Below are 25084 nucleotides of genomic sequence, written 5' to 3' on the forward strand. Positions count from 1 at the left end.
TATTTCATGAACTTCTCCTGGTCAAGAAGTCCCTGCTGGAGTTGTGCTGATCCCTGAAGCAGGTGGGAAGATTGGAATCATATTCAGATGCATCTTGGACCTGTTTGGATGCAACTGTGAACTTCCTTGCCTTGTTGGGGCTCTAAGATAAGACACACAACACATTCTTTTTCACACCTAGACTGTTGATTTAATGAGCATTTTGTAGACTGTTTGAGTATAAACTAGGCCTACATTTTCATTTTCAGTTTAGTATTCAAAGATTTGAAGGCTTAATTGTCATATGAACAATATCAGTGTAGTTTTGGTAATGAAAATCGAATTGATGATTGCCTCAATGCTGCTTGAGAAAAGCAATCAAATGCTCTCCGCTCAATTTAACATAACTCTAGCTTCTGTAATGTAAAACAAACAAACAAAGGATTTAGAGCAAATTTGGTAGCAGGGTTAATATCAAACATAGCACAGCTTTGACAGTTTTCATGTCAAGCTCAGAATATATTCAGAGAGATATGTTAATGAGTCATGAGTCAGATGTGAATTCACCATTTAATTAAAAAACGTTGTGCGTATTGAGTCCTACAGGGATAAGCCTTTATGATGTTGCTATTCAATACAATGAATACACAATTCCTCAGCTTCACAGGGGGGATGAAATCCTGCTAATAAATACTTTAAAATTAAACATCTTAAATGAGACACGCACAATTCAGTCACAGGCATTAATAATAATAAAGAACCCAAACTTTTAATTGCAAGATTTTTTTTATCAGTCACCTTAATTACTTAAAATAAAAGCAATTCTGCAAAGTCACAGAATAAAGCTACGAACTAAATTCTAAAAGTGGTGTAGGTTACTCTATACAGTGACTTAACACCAAAACTATGCATGCAGAAAACTGTACATAGTAATGTAGTATGTTCATTTACGATCGAAAAAGCTATCACAACATCACCATCATTAAAACAAAGTGTATCAATAACAATGGTATTAGATCTACAGTATAACTTGCTCCCAAACCCACACAAAGCAAATAATATCCAGCATCACTGCTACAGAAAAACTTCTGGGAAAACATTGGTCATTTGTAAGGCATTAAACATCATCACCATAACGGACTTCATCATCATCATCTGTCTCACATACAAATACTTTACAACACATAATCAGAAAAACATTGGCTAAATGCTAAGGCATTTAGCTAAGATGATACATACAAGGAGAATTCAAAGAAAATCAATGATACATCATTCAAAAGAAGAAGAGGGTACATTAACAAGGTGATACATATTAAGCTTGATTTCTATAAAGGCACGACCATAATAAAGTAACCATGAATACAAGTATTTCTTCCCACAAATGTGCTGCATGACATGCTTAATTTGTCCCATTTTAAGGTAGTAATAATCTGTTTTAGAGGGTGTACCGTAAGTAGCATTTAGTCAAAAAGCCCCAGTTGGAGCCCATTAACTGAGCTTCCCGATAACACACTTGAGAGTGATTTTGACTCTCCATTAGTGTTACGGCTCAGACTGTCTGGTTAATTCCTTTTCATTTAAGGCTCTTTGACTTTTGATACTTTTGGATATTTTTCAGGGAAGTGAGTCAATAGTACAGTGCATGAGAAAGCTGCTGGGAACGGCTTTGTTTGGATCAATAGTTCCAAGGCAAGTTGTGTTCAATATTACAACATTTTCATTTAATCTTGTACGAGATAGAATTGGCCATTTCTAATTAACAATTGTACACATTGTACTGAGGCCATTCTCTAATCTCCATTTCCAATATTGCACCTAAACATTAATATATATACACATAACATTAAAAATACTTTAATAGTGTTTAGCACTGCTTACTGTATGTGAACTCTTAACCTATCCTGGCTGATGATCCTTATAGAACAAGTCAAAAATAACTGTTCAAACAAAGGCCCTCAGTCATCATTTTAATAATGTTATCTTTGTCGTTATGTGTGAGACATACTGTAGCTCTCCAGAGTCAGTTCTCCAGAGTGGCATATTTTCAATTAGATTCTATGTTCTAATAATGTGTAATATCCTTTTGACACTTGTTTCCACATTTAAGAGGTATGGAAATTCTAATCAAATAATTATAGGTTGAATTAATCATTTTGCACACATTCCTGTAATTTTTAGGATAACATCCATCTTGTGACCTGCAGTGAGAGTCGGCATGCTATAATAATATTGTAGCTTCAATAATTATAGGCTGGTTGCAAATAATTCCTCCATCTTATTTAAAATATCATTGATACTCGCCATGTTTTGCTTCACATTGATTGCCTGAATAATTGTTGATTTTAGGCTCAGTGATTGTCAAATTAAGAGGAAAGTCAGCCTCAAGAGTTTAGAGAAGCTCAAAGTGAAACAGTGCAGCAACATGGGGTTAATATCACCAAAGAAAGGCCACTAAATCACATAGGAGGCTAATGCTAAAGTCTAAAGATAGTAAAACCTTCAAATAAATCCACAGACATCTTACACTGAAATAAGTGGATTGGCCGCCATTCGAGGCATTGGTAATGGTGGTTCTAGAAACACTTGTTATGAGCTAAATCATGTTGATGTGTTTCCTCCATTGATCAAAAATCCTTTATCAAACAAGTATCTTTAGTTTCTCACGCCGTCATGCCAACACATCATCCTCCTCCTTCATTATTTTCTTCCTGTTATGCACGAAACATATTGTCTGGTCTCTAACTTTTACAGATTTATGTTTTATGTCAAACAGATCAAATAAAAAATATCAAAAGACAGAATTCAGAAAGCACAAAATATAAACACATTGTTTTTCTTGCGACTGCACAGCTTATCTTTCCTCGTCCTGTCTCTTTCAATTAAATGTAAATGGGTCTTAACCAATCAGCAGCTTGCAATCAGAAGCAGTCAGCTGAACCATTCCTTCTTTTTTTCCCTCCGTGTAGCTAATTTATTTGAATGCCTCTGCTTCTCCGGCATTTATAAGACAGACAGCTGCAGGTCATCTCAAAGGTAAAGGTCACCTTCAGGCATTGGGGGAGGGGGGTCAACGTGATCCATCAGGAAACGTGAGAGCAACCTCTCAGACGTCCTCAGGAAGACCCTGGTCTCTATAGCCTGAGGAAGAAAATAGTGAGGAATGCTTTTTGAATGCTTGTAGAAAGAAATCGGGCTTTTATATACCTGGTGACGAGGTTATAAAATGCTTAAGATAACTACACTAAATGTACTTTGAACCATTGACACTATTTGCCTTTCTCTATTCCCTTTTTAATTGAGAGAAGTTAAAGCAAAGAGGTAGCTAAGTTGAAGCATTATGAATGAATGTTTATCAAATATTGGCTGGCAAGCAATCTCAGAACTCATCGGCTTTTAGTCACAACCATCTAGCCTCTGGGGGCAACGGCCAATATATATTGATTGGAAAATGTGAACATCGAAAGGAATCTATCCTATTCATCTTTACCTCATGTGTTGCAAGACCTTGTACAGAAGATGTGTGTGTTTTAAAGACGACATTGTTAAAAAAAAAAGTATACACAAAGTAACTCCAAATAACAGCCCTAAATGAATCTTGGCAATGTTACAGAAACATCACATTTCCTATCAATTCGAGGTAGTTTAAATATTTGCTTAAAAGTTTAACGTGTAAGTCAAATCATCATCTAGACCAGTGCTTCTCAAAGTGTGGTCCGCGAGGGTCTATTGGTAACATTTCACATTTTAAATAAATAAATACATTTAAGTTTTCCACACTCTCGCGGGAATATCTCCGCAATGGAGCGAGCTTAAGTTTCGATTGCATGATCTAGCCCAGCGCAACACCTTCGTCACACATGTTGCCACTTGTTTGTACCATTTTCAGGCGATTTGTAATCTGTTCTAGAAAAACGATGTGGTTTTTTTTAGATTTCAAGAGGCATATAGAACAAACAATGGATGTCTTTTATGAACATGTATCCATGCTGAAAGTAGATTTAGATGTTTTAGGAGTGAGATACAGTAGAGATTATTATCTAATATATGCATCCGATGAAGCATTGCATGAAGTCTGTTGATGATCAGAGGCTGTTGTTGGGGCTGCATAAAGGTTTTTTATTTTTGTTTTGTAGGCAGACCATGCAGGCCAGCCCAATGGTCACCAAGGTTCATGTTTTAATAGCATTTTTACAAAAAAAGCCCACGCGAGCTTAACATGTGAAAAATGGCTTAGACCTCAGAGAGTTAAACTTGGGCCTGCGACCATAGTTTTACTGTATTTTGTTTTGAAAATCAACAGCGGAGGTTTGTGTCGTACTAAATGCGGTGTATTTTGCATATCTTTCAGTAGCCTACCATCTGTGAGTCTGTTGGACATAAACTCCGTAATAAATGTAGTCTACATTTCATAAGAGGTGTAAAACCTGAGCATTTTAAATCGCATTTGAACGAAATGCTTATATAATCTGTAGTTGTATTTGTATTGTTGATTTAACGTGTGAACGAGGCGATACAGAGAAGGTTAAGCTGTCATTAGGCTGTAGTTTGTTATACTGTTGGAAAGGTAAGCAGGCCTGTTTTTGGATATTTGCGGAGTTAGGTGGTCCGCGAGTGTTTTTTTATTGGTCAAGTGGTCCTTGGTATGAAAAAGTTTGAGAAACACTGATCTAGACCACCTGCAACCTGAACAATAAAGAAAAAAAAGTAATGACTTTGAATGGGACGTCAAGGCTTGACTAGCTAATTTATGTAGCTTTTTAGCAACACACCCACCTTTACTAGCAGATTGAATTTGATCAGTTGGCTTTTAGCTTTCCCAAACATTACATGGTGTTTATCACCAGAGAGTCAGGGTTAATTTCCAGGGTCCTTTGAAGCCTTTTTAATGCCAACACAGATGAGAACTACTGTACTTTTAAGAGCTAAGGTTTCATAAAGCCAACTCGATGACCATTTAGCAAACTCCATTCACTGATGAAGACCATGTAGTACAACTATTTCAAAGTTCAATAATTAACTTTAATGCTTTAGCAGATGAGATTCTTGTTAAGATACCAAACATAATATGTGATTCCTTTCCACCAAGATGAAAGATCATGAGAAAGTTCTGAATCAATGTTTTTATAAGTAAGCCTGGGAAATGCTCCTATTTGTTTTGGCTTATTCCAAATGTTAAATTGACCAAACTGACTATTCATTCATTCTGTGACGTGCTTCTACGCAAGTATAATAACTCGCTGTTAGTGAGATGGAAAAAAAGAAAAATCACCTACCGTCAGAAACTTTCATGGAGAGGGAGAAAAAAAAAGAAAAAGAGAAGAGACAGTTAGGAATAAAAACTACGAGTTTCATTGTTTAATACTTTCTAAGTGTTCTGAAGTTTACTCTTAAAACATGCCTTTTGGAGAAAAACGAAGCAATCCCTGCAGAGCATTCTAGTAACTTTCAAAAAGCTCACCTTGCTTTAAGATGCATATATGATTAAATAAAAACACATGCAGTCACAATCTTTGGTTTTCTGAATCAATGAACAAAACAGGGAGACAGGGACGGAAAAAAAGAAGACTGAAGAAGAAACTGAGGTGGAGAGGGAGACGGGGGGCGGGCAGAGAGTGGGAGGACTACTGAGAGAAAGGATGAAATGGGAACAATCATTAGATAGAGAAGGAGGGAGATCAGTGGGAGGAAGAGGAAACCATGATCAAGATGGGAGGGAGAGAAGAGAGGGTCCCTGTAGAAGAAAGGAGGTTTTTGAAGAAATGGACGTACAGAAAGAAAGATTGCATTGATAATTTGCGACATCATGGAGGGAGTAATTTATAAATATGCAGCATTATTACAGTTAAAGAAGGATAAGAGCATCCCAGACACAAAGACATGTACTGTAGTGTGGTGATGAATTGTTGAGTAATAATAAGAAGCAACATTTTGAACCGAGCATTCAGTGCTCACAGGGAAATGGGTTTTAATATTCAATATAAATATTTAATACGAGGTTAACCGCGAGCGCTAACCAGGGTAAATATCTTTTGGCTGCAACAATTGAATAAGACGTTTGCCCAGAGGCCTAAAAAAACGGTCTGGAGCAGTGAGCAACACCACGGGGGGAATCTCACTCCCACACACTCACAATTACTGTACCTCTCACACACACAGGTTTTACCATGAATGTTCATACCACCGCACTTTGGGTTGCACACGCAGGCAGCAATTACCACACAAATGCACACACAAAGGAGAGAGCGCTGTGGTAATTCAAAGGATGCCTCAGTGCAGAGAGAATAGTTACACTTTGTGTGTGTGATTTTGTGTGTGTGTGTGTGCTTGTTCGTACATCAAAGCCTAAGGTGATCACACTACTTTCTGACAGAGAAGGGGGTCAAATTACCCAGCCTCTCCCATCCCTTTACATTATTGCTCATTCTGTAAGTAAAGTATAGAGCCATTTTAAACAAATTAGCGTTGTGCACAGCGGCTACAATACATTTGGCTTAAACAATGGATACTATTTTTTATAAAAGAGTCTGCTGAAATCGGTGCCCCTATTTAACAGCTTTGGTGTCTTTGCCCTTTCAATGATGACCAATATTTACTGAGCCAGATTGTGGTCGTACGGAATGATTGTAAACCCATTTTGGCAAAACATGTCTTTTTATGTTCTTTTGGGTCATATTTATGTTGTTTCCTCATTAGATGCATACTATGGTTTTCAGCAAATGTTCAAACAGGAGTTAATACTGCAATCTTTGAGGATTTTCTTTCTTACATGTAATCAACTGCACTGACATTGACTATGTTTAATCGTTTTTGGACGAAGATAGACTAGCTTTGCTCAATTGCGTTTTTTTCAGCAATTTATTGAAAGCTAAAACAATATAGTCATACACTTTTATCATCTTTCTAAAAGCAACTTATGAAAATAAATGTCAATATTAAGATATCATATTGGAAAAAGTAAAAATGGTTTCATTTCCTAACTTCCCACATCCCTTCAGGCTTAACACTAACCATGACCTGTGTGTGACCCCAATATTAAAGCAGATTCCAACCACAGATTTCACAGAAGTTTGGTATTTAGATGTTCAGGTTGTGAAGTTGTTAGTTGTTTGGTTACAACACATTCTTGTCAAGGTTGCGGGAAAATAGGGCCCAAGTGCAGTTAAAATATACAAAAAGGTTTGGTTAACAAAAAGCGAGCTTTATTAAAAAAAGCCGAAGACATGAAAAACAAGAAACTAATTAACAAAAACAAAACCGGGGAGCACGACAGACAGGACCAAACTTACAGACGGGAACAGGCAGGAGACATGGACAAGCATAGACTAGCATAGGCGAGGCAGGGAACATGGATATGAAACGACGACGAACAGACATGGAGCACAGGGGAAGACCAGACTAAATACACAGAAGGGTAATCACAGGACAAGACAGGGGCCGTTTCTCAATCGCGAGGATATTGGCTTCCAAGCCAATATTTCAAGGATGTTACGTCATCGAGTGCCGCCGAAGGACTGTTCCAATCTCCAGCATACTTGGAATTCCACCGAGGCCGTGTCCTTGGTTTGGGGGAAATTTCGAGGCTGCACATGGGTAGACTTCGCGTCCTTAAAATCCACACAATGCTTTGCGCATGGACCAATTTCCCCAAATCTGTGGCGGAAGATGTAAGGCGGGGCCTCTCATATGACGCACACCTGCACACTTGCTAGCCTGTTCCACTCTTTGTTTTCCGAATGCCAGGAAGTATTCTTGCCTTGCTTCTGAAGCAAGATGCTCGGCTCGGCTGTGCTACCAAGCCAGCATCCTCGCGATTGAGAAACGGCCACAGTTGGGCAGGGGAGGCAGAAACTCAAGGGCAACAGGTGAACACAATCAGACACACCAGGGAAACTAACGACAGGAAGGCAAACACAGGAAGCAGGACCAGACAAGACACAAGGAGGAAAACATTTCAAAATAAAAAAGGTGGAAAATGAAAACAACAAATCCAAAACCATGACAATTCTCACTCCCAACTCGTACTATAGTGACGTTATGTCAGGATCCCTTGGCTTCACTATCAAACGCAGTGGGGGGGCCTTTAGCGTCAATTTTCTACTATCAGGGAGTCCCATTGACTTGCATAGAGCTCCCTGAACGTTGGTAATAGACGAGTTGGGATCGCGGAGAAATGCTCTCCGCAGACCCATTTTCACAGCGTTTATCAACCTTTTTCTTACTCAATATCAAGCCACACTTATAATTTTTACTTCTTTATTTTAATTGTATAATGTCGGACTTTTGTTGCCGTCAGTTAGGGGGAGAGTATGGGGCTCAGAATACTGAAATCTGTATTGTTTCATCGTTTTTTCCTTCTAATTTTGTATTATTTTCTAAACCACACACTGTTATTTACTCAAATCAAATCAAATCAAATCAAATCAGGTTTTATTTATATAGCACATTTAAAAGCGATTTTTGGTCGAGCCAAAGTGCTGTACATGTAATAAAAACACATTACTACAATCACAATAAACGACAATAAGTTACAACAGATATATATAAAAAACTAAATTAAAATAAAAACACAAGGAAAAGTCAACAATAAGACACAATTATCCTTGTGTTTATTTATTAGTTTGATTGTATAATGTCGGACTTTTGGAGTCCGTCAGGACCGAGGGTCGGAGCAGCTCATTCGAACACAGGAAGCTGTATTTTCAAAATAAGAGTTAATTTTAATATCTTTTTTGATAATATATTTTTTATTAACTAGACCACTGGGTCATGTTAAGTCCATCTTTTCTGTCGGTTTGGTGTGACTTATAAGTCAATGGGACTCCCTGATAGTTGAACATTTACGCTAAAGGGCCCCCCACTGTGTTTGATAGTGACGCCAAGGGATCCTGACATAACGTCACTATAGTACGAGTTGGGGGTGAGAATGTGTTGTTGGATAAACTCCATCTACTGCATGTCATGTGCAAGACAGACAAACAAAAGGAAAGGAAATTAGATTAATATACAAAAACAGAGGTGATTTAGAAGACTGTCAGATGGAAAGATAAACACAGCTGGATAAGTACTGACTTGCCAGGATGACCATGTCCATTCCCCAGAAGATGCTCATGATCCATCCCACCATGATAACAGCTGTCAGTATCTGGATGAAGGCTGCTGCCACGTTCAGCCAAAACACACAACAAACGCCTCGCTGTGAGACCAGCTCGCTGCGAGCTCCGCACAGCACTGTGAACGCTGAGATGAAGGTACCTGTAGGGAAAAGACAAAAACGAATTGTACACAAATAACTAAGTTCATTTTCTCTTTTAGGCAACGACACTTAAACACAATATCGTCCATCAGTCACTGAAAGGACAGACAAATCCATTGGAATTTGAGCTAAATGCTATCCTCAGTCCGCTAACTTGCTGATGTTTTGCAGGCTATCTTTACCGCCATCTCAGTTTAGCGTGTAAACATGAACAAATTGGCACCTAACGCCAAAGCTGTATCTCAATTTGATTCTGAAAACAACACCGTTGCTAGCTAAGCTTGCTAATAGCTGCAATTGTGATTTCTGGTTAGGGCACAGCAGCTGTGTGCAATCTGAGCCACCCAGTAAAAATGTACACTGTGTACAAGGTTCCCATGCCATATCCCCAAGGATATGTAGCCTACTACATGAAGTATAAGAATTGAGAGACATAATGACTGATGAGAAGGTCATTAGTTTCGCATTTCTTTCATAAACCAATGTTTGTGTTGTCCTCGTCCTGACACCATGGATATGTACTAATCTATTTGTTTAGATGTTTCTCTAAAAAACAAATGTCATGGGTCACAGTACCAGTGTTCCATTTGCGGAAAAAAACAACCTTTTCCCAGAGTGAATGCCTTGACACAGCAATATAATCTCAAACGTCTATTCAGTGTCCCTGAGTAAATGTGGCATTATATAAAGTGGATCTATGTCTTGGAAAAGAGCACAGAAAGATGCGGACACATCGATGCTAACATCCACTTCTCTGATAACAGAATTATCTCTGTGGACAATCCTTGTCCACCCAAATGAAATCCATTATAACTCCTTATCTTATTATATGGAGACCTCCCCCGCTCCGCTCATTGTACAGTACTGTGTGTGTGTGTGCTGTGCATGTGTCACATGGAGGCACGTGAGTGTATCTGTGCACACAAATCAAATTATTTCATACAGGATGTTTCCATGACAACATTCCCTCGGGATACAGTATATGTAGAATATGCATTTTACTCAGTATCATGGGTCTACCTGATATTGAATATTGACAAAATTGCAGCGTCTGTATCTGCCCAGCTGATATTCATATTCATTTTTGTGAATGGGACGTGACAGGAAATTCTCCTAAATGCAGCAACACTTCCTGACTCTGTTACTCCCCAGTCTGAGAAGGGCCCCTGAAGGCAGTTCCTTGGATTCATTTGCCATCCAGTAATTTTAGCCATCAGGGTCCAGTTTAGAAAATTCTTAAATATGTGTTTTTTTTTTAGATAATACAAACACATGCACACTTGTGCTGTCATAAATAACAGCAAGTCATCCAGAACTAAATCATTTTGAGAAATGTACATGTACTACTGTACCCTTTTCTCACCTACAATTGAATTAATCTACAGAGTCTTTTAGAATGTATCCCGTTTTTCATCAAATGATACACCCAAGTCTTATTCCGAAGGTCTACTGAGCTCGTATATGGGTTTAGGTTTAGATTCAAACTCTAAATGGACATTCATGGACTTCAAACAGCCTTGCTTCAAAGTTAAAGAGCATTAATTGTTGAATACATTTTCACTTAACTGGCTTTTTAAGTATTTGTGAGTCACTAAGGCCAAGAACAGATTACATTGACATTTAGACCTTCTCCCAGCAGTCCTTTTGTACTCTTTTGCAAATACTGAACAAAATACTGCAACAACTCAATGCCACACAGGAAATGCCTCGTGGGCGTTGTGTGCATCGTGGCCTTGGCCCTTCTCTTTTTGCCATGTACATTTCTTGTCACATCTGAGGAATTCAAATATCAGAGCAAGGGGCAAGAATGGTTGGCTGCCAGCTGCATCTCGAAAGGTCCAAGCAAACTCATGTACAGTAGAAGTCAGTTAGTTTTCTCTCTATGTGTATAACTGTTTTTTTCCCCTCCATCTGCGTCTCCATGTTCATATCTCTCTTTCTGATTAGCTACTGGTTATCAGGAAAAGTAAAAACTGAGGGCTCTGTCATAATAAATCTTTCTATAGAAACACAGGCGTACCAGTTTGTCCCATAATCTCTGACATATCTGGATGTACGCCTCAATATTTACTTTCACATGCCCTACAATGGCCTTATTAGGAATGGTTTCCAAAAAGTCATACTCTGGTACAAGCACAATCCCAGAATAGTAAGCAACCCAGGAAACGTTTTTTTTTTTTTTTTTTTTAAGGCAACATGTGGAAAAGCAGAGATGAATAAGACATTTGCTTTTAACCAACGCTCATTTCAAAGCATCTCATGAAAAGAGTAACAGTGGGCTAAAATGAGATTCTACAAATGTTCAGGTCGCGGGGGCCACGCCCACCAGCAGATGCTCTGGCTCCTGGTGGAGCGGCCCACCTCCACACATGAGCTATGATTGACAGCAAGCTGGTGGCTGATTGGTTACACATCACCTCCATCTTTGGCATGTACAATAAAATAGGATTTATGCAGTCTGGTATGTTTTTCAGATACCACTTGTGTGTGTTGTGTTCACTGAGCAGTAGGTTTTTTATTTTACTGTTGGAAGAAACCGGCATTTGCTGTGCCAGCTAACATGTATAATGATTGTCTTCCATTATTATAAATCCAATGGTAAAACGCTACTTAAAGGTCCCCTATGATACTGTTTTTCATCAATATATTATAGGTCTCAGATATATACAAAACATGTATCTGAAGTGTTTGGCTTGAAATACCAAACAGATCATGCATTGTAGCATCCCATAATCCCCTCTGTTTCAGCCCTGTTTCAAAAGTGCTGATTCTCTGTCTGGTACTTTATGAAAATAAGGAGCAACTCCCCACGCCCTCTGAGAGATATTTGGTTAAAAAGAACACAAAGGTGCTCTAGGAAGAGATTCAGGTGATAAGGTGGGGGGTGGGGGTTTCCTTGGTTGGTTATTGGCTAATGGTTACACAAGCCAAAAAATCGTTATGACATCATAAAGTGGCCAAAATCTGATCAGCTCATTTTCAGACAGGTTTTTATATAAATGGATCAGGACAAAAAGTGAGCCAATCTTTTTTCCTGAAACTTTCAGAATCTCTTTACACAGAGGGGACACATGTTTATGTATAAAAGACATGAAAATGGATTTTGCATAATACTGTAGGTGACCTAAAAAGAATGAACACCCCTCTACTGCAATAAAAAAGGGTTATTTAGGCCCCGGCTCCACGGGAACCCATACGGCAAAACGCATCGGAGTAACGCAAACGCAACCGCAAAAAACCTTCCGCCCACACGCAATATACACCGGATTGTGTCAAGCTCCACGAGACGGCTCCGTTTACATCCAACCGCTGGAAAAGCTGCAGTACATATGCCGAACCTGTACGTGGCGCTGTAACTTCCTCCACAAAAAGCAGCAACTTCCTCCACAAAAGCAGCGAAGAAGAATGGTTGTCATGGCTGCACTTCTGTTTATTCTCCGCGGTGGGGGCCGAGGGAACCGCGCAGAGTTTTTCGCCGGTCAATGTGTGTTAAAGTTTAAATCTTCATGCTTCCTCATGCAGCAGCTGATCCAGTAAGTAAACCCGACAGTAAAAATAAACATATTTATAACTAGTTTAGGTAGTTTGAGAGGTAATTAAAATAGCTAAGGGTGGTGATCTGACTTGAAGTGTGTGTTTTGCTCCCGCTGCATCACAGCCGGAGGAGCTGCGTGTCTCCGTCCTGTCAGATTAGACTTCACTCGCGTTTATGTCCATATCGAGATAAAGATAAATAATCTGAATTCAGTGTGCAGTGTACTTTTGCGGGGGTGAGTCGTCATTATCACAACCCACAATAATGGTGCAACCCTGCGATCCGCCATTGTTGTTGTTAACGAAACACATCAGCAATGATGCGGGGTACGCGGAGAGGTGGGAAGAGGTGGGGAGAGGCGGGGAGAGGCGGGGCTATGAAACGGATGACCGTATAGGCGACCCCACGGCCCCGTTGGACCCCCCAGAGCGCTCCGTTCCCAGATCTATCCACCTTTGGACCCGTTGTCGTTTGCGGGGTCTGTTTCTACGTTTCCGTTACGGCGTCGTCGAGCTTAAAGGGCTATACGCATGAGAAATATGCGGATTCAATGTCTTTGTACATCTCGGTTTGAGAAATCCAACAATCCACATGTGCGAAAAGCTCTTTGATTCCCTGTATGTCTCATGTTGGAGATTCTGTTTGTGAATATGTGTATGTGTGTGTGTGTGTGTGTGCGTGTGTATATGTGTGTGTGTGTGTATATTACCCAGACTAATGACTATAATTACAGAGAACTCTGCGAAGCACCCACAGCTAGTGTGGGAGGTTAATGATGGAGTGTAAGAGTGTGAAAGACAGTAAAACAGAAAGAGACTTAGGAGAACAAACAGAGGTAAAAGGGAAAAGGAGAGAAAAACAAATGTATTATAAAGCCGTTTAAAGCAAGTTTTATTCGACCAGAAGGATTACATTTTCATAACAACGCAGTCTTTTTCAGGGTATTTTGAGGCGCTACAAAAAAATATAATCAACATATTATAGCCGTACTGCTCAGTAGGTTGCCATACAAGTGTTTAATTAGTAACTCTATAACACAATGAATAACATTTCCAATTGGAATCCCTTGAAATTGGAAACGCGCTGCTGAAAAAAATACAGTTCTCACCTGCCCTGCTTTAAACAAGATACAACTAGCCAAATTAGGTATTATAGTAATACTTTTAGCCTTAGCGTAAGCAAGATACGTGCCGCCTGGAATACAATGCACATTTTAAATGGTTCATTTGAATCTGTCAATAACATTACAACTGTGTAACTGACGAAATGTACAATTATAGTCTTTTGCCAATAAGTACCAGGGACTGTTACTTGATTAGTTGATAAAAAACGGTCCTCCTTGTGCAGGGTCTCTATGATCAGAACTACTCCTCCCTTAGTACCAACATCAGTAATATTGGAGATGTTCATTAAATCATCCTGGCATCACTGGGTATGTTCTCACTTCTAAGCAGCAGCAAATCAATCATAATTACCTCCAATTCCTGCAGGAGAGAGCCATTATTAAGCCTGACAGCAATCACAATACTGATTCTAAGCAAGTGTCATGTGACCCAACGACTCGAAATCAATGTAGCGTTGCATTAATACACTGGACAAGTAGGACACACCCCTTTTTATACGATTATAGTTCTGTTTCTGTTTCTTTATTAATACTTTTGATGTAAAATAGTGCAGCAGTTAGCCTAGTGTAAAGACTAAAGAAAAAGCAGCTAGACTGGCTCTCTTAAAGGTCACCTATTATGCAAAATCCACTTTTCCATGTCTTGTATACATAAACATGTGTCCCCTCTGTGTAAAGAGATTCTGGAAGTTTCAGGAAAAAAAGTTCTCTCACTTTTTGTCATCCCCCCGGCTGCAGAGGCAGCTCTGGGCGGTGTGAACAGAGCGGGAGCAGAAAAGGAAAACCGGAGCTGAACCAGAAAAGCTCTAGCTCGGAGCTAGAAAGGGAAAAGCGCTGGTGTGAAAGCCGCATCAGAGGGGCGTGGGGAGTGGCTCCTTATTTTCATCTAAAGTAACAGACAGAGAATCAGCTCTTTTGAAACAGGGCTGAAACAGAGGGGATTATGGGATGCTACAATGATCTGTTTGGTGTTTGGAGGCAAACACTTCAGAGACATGTTTTGTATATATCTGAGACCTATAATATATTGATGAAAAAAAGTATAAGGGGACCTTTAAAACCACAATGAGTATATGGATGTAATAGCCTTAAAATCACAAACTGTCTTTAAGAGTCACAATGTTATACTTTCCTTTTGGTAAAGATTTCACAAATAATAAATAAAATCCTTAGTTTGTGAACATTAGGTGTTTTACAGTACATGTTGTTCAACTTGGAAAGAGAAAGGTTAGCTAGCCTTAGTTGTTGGCTATTAAATATACACAATTTATATTGCAAAAACAAATAAGTGTGACAGTGGACAAATGTTAACAAGTAGCCTACACACAACATTATGCCATCTGGTCATTATTTTCAGAAACCATTTTTATTTGCAGTGATCCAGCAATGTTTCTCAGGAAAAAGCTTTCCCTTATGTCTCAGTAGAAGGTATAACACACCAAGGAGCCTGGTGCTACAGTTTGTTATTTTATAAAAGTGTCCTGCGTTATTTGTCATTTTACATTGTTAATATTTTTGAAGAAGCCTCTTCCCTAACTCAATTAGACCCAAACAGCATTGACTCATGCACTCTCAAACACACGCAAGCATTGTGTTTTCAGTCAGCGTCGTCATGGCAACTAGCTGCAGCTATTCAATGAAATGTCAAGGCATTCAGGCCAACCTACACACTCACACTGTACAGTACACACACACACACACACACACACACACACACACACACACACACACACACACACACACACACACACACACACACACACACACACACACACACACACACGCACACACACACACACACACCTAGATGAGGTGTTGCATTGATGCTCTACATACATGTTTGGGACCATTTTGTAAAGAAACGTGGGGAGGCTGTATAAAATATTAACATTTCAGGGCAACTATTTGATTATTTTGTCATGGTGTTTGCTGACGTTGTTTTCCCTTACGGCTGTTTGTGACATCTTTTTAAGCAGTCAGTGGTTAGATATATTTATGGTGGAAAGGCAAATAGACTGTTGAATGTGAATGTAAGTCAGAGAACAAAAAACCTGAATTTAGATTTTTGTGATTGTTTTTATTTCATCAACTGCTACCTTCTTAAAGAATTTTTATTATAGTAAATTCAGCTGCTTTTGAAATGATCCACTGAACTAATTCAGAATGGTGTATGACATGTACAAAGATGTGTTTGTGTCTAACTTACATAGAGTATTAACTGTACGTGATTACTATATACTGTACCAACATGTATTTTTTAGCTACTGGATGTTACATTATCCTACTATACACAGAAACAGTACAGTAAACTGATTTTCTTAGAATACCTTATCTTGGGATTAGATGTGTTTCTCAATCATGTGCTTTAACACCAGAAAGTCCTTCATATTTCTGTCATACTGTTTGGCTTGTTCCCCCACTACACAATGATAGATTTTTATTTTTCAAACTTACCGTGCAGCTCTACACACAGGTGTCGTTTTTGCACAGTTTGACAGTCTCAAGGACGCGTGTCAAGCTGCTTATGAAAACCAAAGAAAGACTGTACAACACAAGTGCTCTTCATTCTACCTTTGTAGACATACAATTCTGTGTTGTTATTTCCACCACAAATTACAGGAAGAATCTCGGGTATCATTGTACAGCTAAAACAGACAACAAACATGCCATAATTCCCAGTTTATATAACTTTATGTATACTTTTCCTGAAACAGTTGACATTTTTTCTCAAATAAGCATCTAATATCATATATTTAAACTACATCGTCAGGACTTCTACCCATTATAACAACGCAAAGAGTCTACAGTGATAATGTCTCCACCTGATGTGATGATGTTGCTCATCGTAAGGAAAAGCTTCATACCCAGAGTAATTGCACCACATTGCACTACTGTGTGCATTAACACCCGGCAGACTGTTTTTTCCTGACACCCTTATTATAGCGCTGGGTGTGAATGGAGTCCCTGGCCACCTTTCTTTACCATTTTCACACACATCTCTCCCTGCCTGTGTGAAGGAAAAAAGCAGAGCAATGGAACAACTAGAAAGCAAGCTGGAGACAGTTCAAGTTTATTTTCCAAACTTTCCACAAAGCTTTTATAGTTGCATATTCCCCTCTGATTGCCTTCTAGTTTGTTATTGGCTGGCATCCCTGGGCCTCTCTTGCTGTCTTTTCATAATCTTCTGCCTATTTTTCTGCAATTTCTCAATTTCAAAACAAATGACATATGGAGATAAGACGGCAGTGTCATTCTCAGCTTACCGAGTCCCGGTATGAAGGTGTTCAGAAACAGACAGATGACGGCCAAAGGGAAGGGCATTGTGGGTATCGCTGCCCGCAGAGATCCTTTCTTCTCCCTGACCTCCACCACCACTCCTCCACCTGCTGTAGGGGCCCCTGCTATGGCTTTGGCCCCAAGATGGTCCCCGGTCTTGACACGCCTTCCTCCTTCTTTCTGTGCCATTTCTCTCCTTCTTTGTGTTTTATGTCTAAATAATGAAAATAGTTTGTATTTCAGGTAGATTTCAGGTAGATTTCTGCAAAAAGATTGAAATTATTTTCCCTTTGTCACGCTCCCCCTTGATTGAGTAGAGGCAGTTGTAATTGATCAACGTTGATTGGGAGGTGCATCAACAGGTTGTCTAAAGTAGTGTAAACTGATCAGAAAAAAAAAATGTATTTCCATAGAAACTTGTTCAACTTTATTCCAGAGGAAAAAAATAGAATTCTGTATATTTTCCTTTGGATTGGTCGAGCTTTTAAGTCCCAAAATCTCTTTTGGGCAGTTGACTTGTCTTCTTTCAAGTCCTTTAAAAGTGAACATCAGAGATCACTGATATCTGCTATTTGTGTCCATGTCCAACATGTTTTTCAGAAAAGACAGATCCTCCTTAAAAAAATATGGGAAAAAATCCTTGAAAAATCTGCGGCTCTTTTCAGTAAATTTCTCAGAACTTCCTTCTTTATTTATTTTTGAATCGGTCAAATCCCGATCACCCCGCACACCTCTACAAGACAAAGACAAAGTGCACTCTCAACCCCCCTCTCTCTACTACATCTCTGTTCCTCTCTCCCTCTCTTTTTCTCCCTCTACCCATCCTCTCCCTCCATTTAAAGGAACAGTGCACCAATATAAGGTTACCATTCAATGAGATAACATTCAACAAGCTGTCATTCAATGCGTCTGGGTGGTAATAAATAATTAAAGGCATTAATGTATTCAACATCAAATATAGGATGAACATAAAAAGGATGTTTGTGTTCTAAAGCTAGATCATAGTGACGTGTGTTTAATTAATATATCATTCATTCACAAGATATTGAAGTAAGTGGAAAGACATGAAGTCTCTGATAACAATTCATTAAAGAAGAAGCTAATGAAAATGTAATATCATATTAAATGTTTTCAAACCCAATTGTTGCGTGTCACTGAAAATATATCCCCCACTAACATTGATGCACATCATGTGGTCAACATTTTTATATACTACCCCTACTTCTCTTAAAATGTACACAGCCCTCCACTTTTTTTTAATATTTATATTTGTCTTTATTCTTTTTAATGTTATATCGTTTTTCTTTATATTTTCTTTTTATAATCGTTCTGTTTTTGTCCTCATGTAGTGTTTATATTTGCAGCACCATAAACAAAAGCAAATTACTTGCAATTAAGTCAATTCTGATTCTGATGTAACCAGATTTATAGCTATAACAACAAATGTTGACAGACAAATCAAGTAACATGACGGCAAAGTAGATAGAGAAAGGACAGAAAGCAAGAAGGCAGGAAATATGAAAAAATGCAAAATAAATCAGAACAAGGAGACGAGGGGAGGAACAGGAAGCAAGGACAAAGTGGACAGGGGATTGAAATGAAGGCAGTATCAATATCTCAGTAATTATTCATGATTCAGACCAAATCCCCCAAAGACCAGTCATTACTGTCTGTCCCCTCCCTCTCTAAACCCTATTTCTGACTTTTCACTTAATTCTCTCCATCTCACTTTTTCACCACTCTGTCGGCTCTTCATGGCAAGTGACAAAAAACACAAAGGAAATCAGTGCAAACCCTGAAATGATTCCCAGCTCGTGTGTGTCTCTCTGTCCATCTCTCCTTTCCTCTCTCTCATCTCCAGTTGGTCTCCTAGCAACCCGGGAAGCTGAGGGTAATTATACGGAAGATATTGATCTCAAGGTTTCTTGGTCCCCTCTCCGTCTCCCTCTCCTAATTCCAGCTCCGTTCCCACTTTTAATTTCCTTTTTAATCTTCTTTGAAACACAAAAGGCGGCCGCTATAGAAGGTGCTTCTACTTTTCTTTTTGTCATGCAAAGCGCCATTATGGTGTGTCTGACGGCGAAGGACTCGGAGAAATCTGGACCGCCTGAACTCATTCATCACTGGATTGCTCAGCCAAAGACGTGCTGTGTCATGTAGCCTACTGATGCTTATTACCATGACAACGTGATGAGAAAAGTTAGATGGCAGCCGTCTCAAACTGACTCACAGGTGTAGCTCTGTTGGCTTTGCTAGATTTACACTCTAATTTACCTTTTTCTGAACTTTATATAACGGTAAAAGTTGTTTAGTGTGTTGCTAATGCGAGGGTGTGTGCATGCATTCTTACCTCTTCGACCCTTTCTCCATCGTACACACGCACACGCACACGCACACGCACACGCACACACACACACACACACACACACACACACACACACACATACACACACACACACACACACACACACACACACACACAGTCGTTCTCTCAGGGTTCATTCATGTTGATCCCATCTGCGTTGAAAAGCTGACAACACCCACCCGTTATTTATGTGTGTGTGTCCTAATGACATCCCATTGTGTCCTTCACCCCCTCACTGGATCCTCACTACAATGACTGTAATGTTCACACACACTTTTTCCTCTCTCCTTTTCTTCTGCACACACTCGCTGGCTTTTATGTTTCTCTGTGCTCCCTTCTCTTTACTTCTCTCAGTATCATGGTTGTTAGGATAAAGCAGCAGGGACGTGCTATAGCGTTCTCTGTGCGCCTCATTTAAAGGAAGCTTGTAGATGTATTGGTCATTAAATGTGTTTGTGTATCACAACATGTAAAAACAAATACGAAAGAGGTTTAATTTCTGCTTCTACTCCTACCTTTACCAGGTCAAGATACTGTTGTATCACAATCTAATATTGTCACACTGAGACCTTTTATTTCTGATATGCAAGCCACATTTCGCTGCTAATACTTAAGTAGGGTTTAATTTGAAGTACTTTTTAATGAAGTATACACATTCTTTATTTTTACTGTTAAAAATTGGCACAAAAGATAAGATACAAAAGAGAAGAAGCTCCTACAGTTACTCTGTAAGGTAAATATGATAAATAACCAAGAGAGAACTGTATATATCAGTATATTTGAAATAAAAATAAATATCAGTATTCAAACAAAGGGCTTACTTTTAAAAATATAAAGTCCAGTTGAAAGAATAAGAGATTGCAGCATGTGGGAAATCAAGTATGTAGATTTAGCCCCTGCAGATTTCAGTTGGAGACCCCATTCTTTAGTTTGACCAGAGCCGGCCCGACCCATTACACCTGAGAGGACGGCAGGATTGTAATTTCCCGTGTTAAGTGAATGCAACAGAGGCAAGGCACCAGACCAACCAGAGAGTTGAATGGAAATAAACATCTGTCTTATTGGCTGACAGGTACCTATCCTGTGAGCTGTGACAATGTTTAAAATAAACTGTCAGTCGGACTCAGAGTTTTTGAAGATGGACATAAGAACATTTGTTCTTAAAAAAGTCGACAATTCTCAACTTAAGTGGTGGCTCACACAACAACCCCAGAGCCACCACTTGAGCCAGGTGAACAAGGTATGTAAATGTCAGTAAACTTCCAAGTTATGCGAACATGAAAGCAAAGCATAAATTACAGCTACGTTGACGTTACTTTGAATCGCGGGGGTACGCTAAACCGTTAGCAAGTAGCTATAGCTAGCCAGATATATTAAATAAACACTTTGTCATACAATCTAAATGTTATGTTTTTTAGCGTTACCTGGTGATTTCAAAGAAAGCTCTTTGGAAAATGTTGACTTACTGTTCGACATGAAGCTAGAAGCTACCAGTACACAGTCCTGTCAGTTAAAGTGTTTCATAGTTAGCTTAGCTAAGCATCAACCTAGCACTGAAATATATGGATGTTATGTGACAGTATTTCTGAGAAAAAGTCGCTGAAATGGTGGCATAGTTGCCACTGCTTTACGTGTCGACAGCATGTTTGAACGTATTTGCAGCAGTAAATGTGGCTGTTTGGCCACTGACGTTGCCATAACAACACCTGAATTTAAATGTGCAACCTCTTTTTGTGACAGATTTTTGCATGAAATTATAATTCTTCTGAATGATATTCCTATAGAGTGGCGAAGTCCCTCCCACTTACTTCCGGGGTATGGGACCTTATTTCGGAAAAATTATGCATTGAAGTCAATGGGGAGAGAAAACTTATCTTTCGATCCCGTTTGAATTGTGCCATGAATTACACATATGATGTTTGTCAAACTTAAAAAATCATTTCCATGTCAAAAAAGTCACAGTTTGTCGTAAAACTGTTGAAATATAAGACTATGAAAAATACGTAACTAGAAAGACTACAAATCCCAGAGTCGCGTAAGTGATGTCACAATTGTTTACCTCCACCATTCAGATACCTAAGATCAGCGCAATATAGATATAATCTATCTATATGGCGCTGGCTAAGATAAGATAACTTTAACAAGATGCCTGTGTGCTTAGTACCAGGTTGTTATTATACCAGCAATGGGTCTTGCTCGTTCTTTTGCTTCCCGTCTGATGAAACGACCAGGAGTGGCTTGATCAAGTTAGCTACCTAGCTAGTAGCTAGCACGTTAGTTAGCATTACAGCCTTGTCATTTTTATTAGCCTTAACATGAAGTAACATGAAGTAACCCAAAATGTTAAACAGTAAGAGTAGTAGTCATATTTCGTGAACCCTTTGAATAGTACTGTCACCGGTGTGATCATTCTATAATACACCATTTAATTCCGGGGGAGAAATGCTAACGCTAACGTTAGCATTGGCGATCTTTTCTACTTCATGCTATCTGCACAAATGGTTGACATTAAACATTAAAACGACCAGGCAGTTCAGAGAGAATCAAAGGAAGGCAGGCAGGCAGCTTTGCATGACATTCTTCAGGACGTGTTTCATTGTGGTGATAGTCAATCGTTTGTTGACAAGACAGTAGTGACGGCCATCTTGGTGACGTGTGTGGTTGACCAGGGGATGTAGTTCATTTAGCGTTTCACACAAACAAATGTGTTACTTCACAGTTTTACGGCACATTTTTTTTTTTTTGACTTGCAAAATTATCTTTTAAATTGACAAACATCATATGTGTAATTCGTGGCACAATTCAAACGGGATCGAAAGATAATCTTTCTCTCTCCATTGACTTCAATGCATAACTTTTCCGAAATAAGGTCCCATGGGGCTCCACCGGAAGGGGAGGGACTTCGCCACTCTATTGACAGCTAGTTTCTATGTGAACATTATGAGATGGACAGCCAGAGAGAATAAATGAAAAACAGTTATGAAATACTATATGACAAAACAAGAATACAGTTTAAAAGGGGAGTGATTTGTAAAATATCCATAAAGAAAAATCTGTTTACAGTTCTGTTTGATATGGGTGTTGAGAGATGTATCCATAGATCTCTTAATGTTGCTCTCAAAGTGCACCAGATTGATGCTTTTAACTTCAATATTTAAAAAAAAATCATCCCGGGGGAGCATGCCCCCGGACCCCCCTAGAGGAGGTGAGGACCCCCCTAGAGGAGGTTAGGTCCACAGTGTTTACATGCTTATTTATACAATATGTGTGCTTATACTAACATCATAAGACAAAAGTTGGTTCCGTGTTGTGTGTAGTGAGAACGAGCTAGAGTGAGGGGAAGCCAAAGCTCGCTTAGGGCCCCCAAAAGTCTAGGGCCGGCCCTGAGTTTGACCCTCAAACCTATCATTTTTTCAGCCTGTCCTCCTACAAAAAACGACCATATAGGTCGATTGTTCAGCAGCTAAATACGACCCAGAGTCACGTTTTAAAGTGTAGCACCTCTAGTGGTCGTGTAAGAAACAACATGCTCCCGTTGATTGCAAACGGTCCGGAGGGTCGTTTATTCACAAATAACCCTCTCTGGAAAATCCTAAATTGTGGAATAGTTTGGCCCTTAAAATGCTTTTTTATTAGATTTCTTGCGAGAAGTGTATATTGTACTTTTATAATCTACGTCCAGTGGATGTGTAGGATCTATAGTTTGATAGATATTACGAAGATGATTTGAGGTCTCGCCAGGAGAACGTGTATATGCGGCAGCTTCCATGTAAAGTTAGCGTGGGGGAAAACAGTATTTCCAGTCTCGAAGTTTTCATAATACAACCGGAAGTATTCCCCTCACTGTCAAATGATTACACAGTGATATCTGCATTACTCATCCACTAAAAAACATCAGTTTATCCTTGTTAATTACACAATATTGATTGGTTTAAATTGTGTACAATGCTTTTGTGTTTTTAACCTTCGATTCGGATAAACAAATTGTTTTTTCGGAGTTTAGACACTACAGAGTTTCCGAAGACATTACACTACCCAGAATCCCCAGCTATCGTTTGGGACTACAACATCCGCCTTGCTTTACAAACCCCGTGATTAGTCCTCAAGCTCTGTGATTGGATGTTGGAGTGGCAGTGCGACAAGGTTACGCCGAGCGTCAAACAGCTCTTTGAAATGGAATGGAACCACGGCAGACTATCCAAAACTGGACTTGGACGGGTCCAGCCCAGCCCTCCCTCCCCCCCAGAATTACACATGCTGGCTATTGTGTGTTTCGCAACATGTTCTATGGCACGTCTCTACTGGCAATTGTAGTTTTAAAAGACGTTTTCGTATTTCCCACAATTAAAAGTTGCCAGTATTAAACTGTTTACACCCCTGGAGGTTTAGGGGATATGAAACACAGTGGTGTTATCACATTTAAAACATATAATTAATAAATGGGTGAAAATGGCTTGTGTCCATAATGGGCAGCATTAATGACACACATGACAGCTAAGGTCAGAAGAGCTTTATTTAACAGCTGGTCTTATGTCTGTGACCCCTCCTGTTGTTAATTGATAAGCCTGAAACATGCACTTGTCAAGGTTCAGAGGCAAATTTTGCAAATATGGCAGTAGCCATCGATCATCTTAAGATAAGATAAGATAAGATACTTTATTGATCCCAAGTTGGGAAATGTTTTTGTTACAGCAGCATGTACTACTTTGTTCTACTCCACTACAATTCAGAGGTTAACCTGGTATTTTTACTCCACTACATTTATTTTTGTTACTTTGCAGATTCTGATTAATGATGTGAAATATAAACAACCCTTAAATCAGACTTTAGTTACACCTGAGTAAAATTCAGCCTTATTAGTTTGTCTGTTTTGCACATCCTCCTGTTAATATCTTTGGACGTCCTGCACTAAACTGTTTTATTTTAGAGATCACTACAGTATCTTCTTGATATTTTCTATTCTATATTTCTATCATTGACCCCTATTTTGTATGTAGGCTACTCTTAATATTTAAATGTTTTCATCAAATATAACTTATTCAACAACTAAATTCAATAACGTGCTTTAACCACTAGGCGGTGCGGGTTAAAAAACCAGTGGTCTAGTTAATAAAACATAATAATATCAAACATAATATTACTATTAACTTTATTGTGAAATTAAAACAGAACGGTAAAGGAAAATACAGTTTCAGTCTCTCGATTTGAAGCTTATGCATTGTACCATGAACCTGTATAGACCTGTAACAGTCAACTGCATGAGGAGTTGGAAAGGTAGTTCAGTAAATCAGTAATATCTTTAAAAACTACAAGTCTTTTTCTATCAGCTGTGCACTGTTATGGTGTAAATATAACCTATCTATCAATTGGATCAAATATAAAAGTCAGCCGAATTAGTATTGATACTGCAAGGAGACGTATTGTGTGAAAAGAAATGGAAGATGTTGTTTAATTGCTGATATATTTATGATTCACGTCACGTATTCAGTTTTGGCGGCATTTCTTCCAGTTTGTCCAGAAGTCTTCTCATCAGGGTTCTATAAATAGAGAACT

The 25084-nt window shown here is 39.0% G+C and overlaps 1 protein-coding gene across 1 annotated transcript; it reads right to left on the reverse strand.

The window, feature by feature from the left end:
* Positions 1-743: 743 nt before the first annotated feature.
* stum (stum, mechanosensory transduction mediator homolog) lies at positions 744-17887 on the reverse strand. The gene is made up of 4 exons (XM_034150379.1): positions 17154-17887; positions 9049-9231; positions 5253-5261; positions 744-3117 (listed from the first exon to the last, which is right to left on the reverse strand). Exons 1-4 carry the CDS (start codon positions 17353-17355, stop codon positions 3083-3085), a joined length of 429 nt encoding a protein of 142 aa, XP_034006270.1. The 5' UTR covers positions 17356-17887; the 3' UTR covers positions 744-3082.
* Positions 17888-25084: the final 7197 nt, after the last annotated feature.

Source organism: Trematomus bernacchii, unplaced genomic scaffold (genome assembly GCF_902827165.1).
Source record: "Trematomus bernacchii unplaced genomic scaffold, fTreBer1.1, whole genome shotgun sequence".
In the NCBI taxonomy this organism is placed as follows: Eukaryota; Metazoa; Chordata; class Actinopteri; order Perciformes; family Nototheniidae; genus Trematomus; species Trematomus bernacchii.